Here is a 6,000-nt window from a genome sequence, read left to right as displayed (position 1 = left end):
GCAGGAACTTACTTACTTGTACTTGTGACGGGAATCAGGCGTTTCCACCTCGCCCGGCATCGATGATCTTAGAGACCTTCTTGGACCATGTTGATCGATCTTGTGCCAGCTGCTCTGCAAAGGCGAGCCACTGTGTTGACCATCTGTGACCGAATTTTCTGAAACCCCCGATTGGTTCAAGGTCTGACTTGGCCAGGTTCCACCAGTTCTTCCTCTGTCCTCCTTGGCGTTTCTTCCAGTAGCTAATAGGCTCAACTAGAAGTATTTGGCGAGGCAGGTACTCTGGCGGTTTCCGTAATACATGGCCCAACCATTTCAAACGGCGTTCTTTAATAGTGAGCACAACAACTCTGAATATTGCACATTCGACGTATATTCACGTTGGAGGTACGGTCACGTAGCTGTACTCTGAGAATTCTTCGTAGACAAGTATGCTCAAACACCTTAAGTGTATTCTCGTGTTGTAGTTTTGCCGACCATGTTTCGCACCCGTAAAGGAGAATTGTGGCAGGAACTCACTTTTATACGGTGCTATATATGATGTTCTATTCGTATAGAACATCGGCCTTTTTAAAACTATGTTGCATATCTTTTATGGTAAAGTAGCAGGGTCAACCTGAGTCTTTAGACATATAACTCAATGTTTCTAATGATTGGACCCTTGGTTTCTGAACGATAAATTATTTCCTCTTTAAGGGACAGATTAAAAGCTAGTCAAACCATCATGAAGACAAAGACAAATTAAATTGACAGTAATCCCTGGTTTTTGACGACTGTCAACTGGCGGATCCAGGGCAGGGGGCCGGGGGACAGCCCCCCAAGATTTTTTATACAACCCTCATTCCTTGTTTTTTTTCCGGTTTTCGCTTTTTTGAAAATGAATTTGTCAATTTGATTAATTTTTGGTACCCTTGTCACTCCCCCCCCCCGAGATTTTGCTTATTGGTGCCATTGTCACATTGCCCCCCTCCTCCAAGATTTTTCTCAAGATCTGCCCTTGCGATTGGCTAAGGAGTACAGAGGATATCTATTTGATTTATTGCTGATTGGTGAATCTGAATGGTTGAAGAGGTGAAAATAAAAATTTAACCAACAATTCCCGAACGAATTCGCTCTCTTCCTTTTTCTTACGACCATCATTTTTGTATTTTAAAGGACGACTTACTCCTGAAACTAAATTTCCGGTACAGGGTGAGGGGTTTGAAATCATTCTTGGAGTTTTGTGTATCAAAGAAGGAGTTTGCATTGCACAATTTTTCAAGGACATGAGTTTTCTTTATACTATTCTTTGTACTAGTAGGGTACTCCCAAAACGTTTTCTGTAACGTTGTTAACCAACAGTTTATTCTGACTGAATACTGTAGATAATTAATCATGTTTTCAGGACTTAAAAAGCGTTTCTGGCTAAAAATTACGGACAGGAATGGCCAATAAATTTTTAGACTTTTTTGTTAAGATAGAGCAATAGATTTATAAATTGCCAAGCATATAGAAAAAGTTTACATGATTGAAACAGTCTTAGGAAAGTTCTTTCCTTTCAAAGAGAGTCAAAAAGAGTCACTAAAGAGAGATAAAAGAGAGAAACTTCATTATAAAGTCGTTGAGTAGCTATTAAAAAGGAATTGGGGCTTTTAGACGATAATGAGGCTGTGTTCTATAGACTTTAAATTTTGTAATCTTTTTCCAAAAATTACAGAAAAAGATGGTTTGTACGAAAATTTTTCTGATCTATATACTGTCAATCAATAGTATGCTGTCTACCAGCGTTGCCAACGCTTTGAAATAAACTGTACCAATTTTCCAACTAAAATTGTAATGCAAGAGGATAAATTGTACCATCTCAACAGCGGGTTAAAAATCTGCCATAACACGAATGAAACTTTTTGATAGACCAAAACTTGAACAGAAATCCTGGCAAGAAAGGAGCAAGGGAAACAAAAATATATAGGAAAAAAATGTATTGCACCAACAAATTTCTTATTGTGCAGCACTGTGCCAGGAGCTCTAAATAGTAGCAAAAATGATACGTCCGTAACGCGTTGGCAACGCTGCTGTCTGCTGATAATATATATATATATATATATATATATATATATATATATATATATATGTGTGTGTGTGTGTGTGTGTGTTACCATGATGTCCACAGATTGATGAATGTCCAAAATACCTTTTTTCTGCTTGGATTTAGTCAGCGTTGCCAGTCAACTTTTTCAATTTAATGCAATGTTTGATGATGAAAGGTTAGGTTAGAATAGATTAGGTTTAGGAGGGTGAGGTTAGGTTAGCTTAGGTTTTTAGCCCATTTCTGATATTTAGAACCAAATTTAACCTAATTTCATATAACCTAACCTATACTAACATAGTCAAACCTAACTTTTATTTTTACCGTCATAGCTTGCATAAGACTAAAAAAGCTGACTCGCAAAGCTACTTAAATCAAAACAGAGAAAAGGGAATTTCGAACTTTCACCGATGAATGTTGACATTAACAAGATTTCGGACATTCACGGTAACATATATGCCACTGATATAGAAATAACGTTATCAACGATATCTACTGACATGGATATACTGTCGACTCAACTAAACAAAGGATCAACAGTTACAATTTTCGCAGTTATAGGAAGACATATATTTCGACTTCACTATAGGAAGACTTCACTATAAGTTATAGGAAGACATATATTTCGACTATCTTTTTACAAATAATATTTGACTACACGCTTAGAATACAAGAGCTTTACATCTTAGTGAATCTAAAGTAATTTCGTTTAATCCACTCAAAGATTAATTAAAATAAAGTAAAGAGAGAGAGAGAGAGAGAGAGAGAGAGAGAGAGAGAGAGAGAGAGAGAGAGAGAGAGAGAGAGAGAGAGAGAGAGAGAGAGAGAGAGAGAGACAGAGAGGGGCGAGAGCATAAAAAAAGAGATTGAATAGCGGTGAAAAATTAAAGACAACACTTACATTTGCCCAATAGCGAAAAGCTACGACAATCTTCCAAGCAAAAGGGAGATTTTCTTGTAGGTGGTGGATGTACTGCTTCAGCACCAGCGCCATCTTTTCATGAGCTTCATCATAAACTGTAATGGTTACTTTTCGAGATAGGTAATTGTCAACTATACGTAACACACCTGTGCTTTCCAATTTGACCGATTCAACAAAAGAGCAGTTAGAGAATAAATGCTTTAGCTCGTTCATTTGACAAAAGATGCTTCGAGTTCTGTCAACTTTAACCATAAAATTAACATCGGAATTCGCCATAGGTAGCCCATAGGCATGGGACCCGACTAAGATCAGGGTTTGTCCTAAGGGGTGAAAATATAACATTAAAAGGGGATACATATAAAAATAATCAGGGCATCGTACAGTAATCCAACTGTAAAACCATTGGAAAAATACAAGGGATATTTTATAAAGAAACTTCGGACGGAATAAAAAAAAAAATTATCTATTTTACCATACACGTTATACTCAATCTCGAGCAATTAAAAAATTTAACGATTAAACATCCCTTTTTTATCAAACAAATTGTTCTCAATTCGGATCAGAAAAAAAAGATTAAATATCTCTTTTTTATTCAACACATTGTTATCAATTCCGAGCAAAAAAAAATAAAGATTTAATATCCCCTTTCGATTAAACATATCCCAAACACAAAAAAGAAATTTAGATTAAATACCTCTTTTTAACCAAACATATTATACTCAATCCCGAGTGCAAAAAGAAATAAAGTTAATTTACTGTTATAGCAACCCCACTTAAGAATTACGCTGTATAAAACTCTATAACAAACCTAGAACCGGTTTTCATCTGTCTGTATAGAGAAAAACACGTAGCGGGTGACAGAATACACTAGACTTATATAATCTGGGCTATATATTTGCAAATTAAGGGGGGTACAGTATTTGGACAGCGTCAAGTTAGAAAACAATTCTCACTTCATAATATGCAGAACAAGTATAGCTAACACATTTTGCATGCAGACCCGCTACATTTTACCCCCACCCCTAATGTGCAAATATACAGCCCAGATTTGTTTCTAAAGTATTATTTTTTCATCATATTTTGGTATTTTCACTTAGATTAACCTAACTTCACTTCTTGAGTGGGATTGCTATAACAGAAAAGTACCGAAATAAAAATTATATTTCCCTTTTTTATTGAAAATCGTACACACATAGTAACCGAGTAACATAAAGAAATCCAATTGTAAAAAATCAATGGAAAATAAAAGACCTTAAAAATACAAGGATTATTAAAAAAAAGAAGTAATGGCTGGATCAAAAAGAAATATACCGAGCACGAAGCGAATAAAGATTAAATATCCTTTTTTATTCAATATACAATGCTATTTCCGATCCAGTGGGGAGAGGACAGGGTCCTAAATTCTTGTCATTATAATTTCTTCAAAATGCATATGGTGAAAAAAATGCGTGCGTGTGTATATAATATAATAATTATAATGATATAAAGCATATAATAATATATGAGCATATAATAATAATCATATGCTTTCTAGGGTTTTTGATGCTTTTCCAGGGAGGGATCTCATCTCCTTGATCCAGAGGAAAGGAGATCCTAAAATTCTTATCACCGCAACATCTATCAGAAATCGTCAAAAAGTAAGAAACTAGAATGTATATCCTTGTTTGTTTTTGGGGTTCCTTACGCGATACAAGTCCTGTGAGCGGGGCGGCATCCCTAGATTCCTGTCATCATGGCATCTACCAGAACAGTTTAGTGTTGGATTTAAATATGATGAGGAGTAAAAATAAACGTTCTATTTGTCAAGACTAAAGACTTCTATTTGTCTTTCAGTTGTCAAGACTAAAGTCGACCTCTTAGATTGAAGGAGTGGTCCTTAATTCTTGCAATCAGCATATCTTTCAGAAGGGCTGTGCAAATAACTCGGTCTATAATAATTTATATTATTATGGTTATATTGCATTATGATCTACAGGACATGCATCCCTGCTTTATTGACGCTCAATTAGATCCTCCCAAAGAAAAATTAACTAAGCTTTAAATTCTCGATCACTGTATCATGGTTGCAAGGATTGCTGCAACCTCATAAAGAGCAAAATTCAACTCACAGTAACCAGAAATTTAAATTTTTTTTTTTTTTTTAAATATTGTCAAGTGAGAAAAAACGGCCAATTGAAGCTGATTCGGGAATTGTAACTATAATTTCGATTTATCTCGATGGTAAAAGTTTAATGGTAATAATCTCGAAGGTAAATAATCTCGATGGTAAGACTAAAGTCGACCTCTTAGATTGAAGGAGTGGTCCTTAATTCTTGCAATCAGCATATCTTTCAGAAGGGATAGCTGCATATCAATCACAATTAGTGATTAGTAAGAAGTACCTGCGTATTCACGCCTCTTAGGAATTCCAGCGTGAGAAAAAAGCGTACCTCAATGTTTATCCGCAACAAATCTACCAGAAGGAGATTTTGAAACCCGACAATACTCGTCGCGGATTTAAGAACTAGCTTTCTAGTTGCGCTTTCGGAAACTTATCTCTGCAGAAGAAAATAGAAAAAGGGCAAATTTTGATTTGTTTAAAAGCTTAACAAAAATAATGAAAAATCAGAGATCTAACCTAGGCTTCAAATATAGATCCATAATTGTTCTGACGAGTTTTATACCAGTCATGGTTATCTCAAGTTAAATTGGATCGAGGAAAATGATTGAGGATTCAAGAAAATTAAAAACCTACAAAAATTATTTGGTTGTGATTTCGTATTTTAGTATTGGCTTTCCCAACCATAGCTTCGAATTTTTCTAGAGGGATTTTTGATACTATCACAAAAAAAAACACTAGAATACATAGGTCTTCATCCACTTGGGGAATCATGATCAAGATTTTTAATCATTACAAGAAACAAAACTATCCACAAAAGAAGATCCTTGACAAAACTCCAGTAGGAATACATGAGGTCCAAATAAAAACTTTCATATTTAACTATTTACAGTCTAACTACTACCATTGAAAGTA

At 35.3% G+C, this 6,000-nt stretch overlaps 1 protein-coding gene across 1 annotated transcript in view; it reads right to left on the bottom strand.

Moving 5' to 3' along the window:
- Window positions 1-6,000, bottom strand: part of LOC136039642 (uncharacterized) — a 28,926-nt gene that overhangs the window by 356 nt on the left and 22,570 nt on the right. The window contains exon 4 of the mRNA XM_065723541.1: window positions 2,903-3,307. Within this exon, the coding sequence (XP_065579613.1) occupies window positions 2,903-3,307 (405 nt within the window). The remainder of the gene's footprint in view (window positions 1-2,902; window positions 3,308-6,000) is intronic.

This window comes from Artemia franciscana, chromosome 19 (genome assembly GCF_032884065.1).
Source record: "Artemia franciscana chromosome 19, ASM3288406v1, whole genome shotgun sequence".
Lineage (NCBI taxonomy): Eukaryota > Metazoa > Arthropoda > Branchiopoda > Anostraca > Artemiidae > Artemia > Artemia franciscana.
The sequence above is the reverse complement of the archived record's forward strand: the minus strand, read 5'-3'. Positions and strand labels throughout refer to the sequence as shown.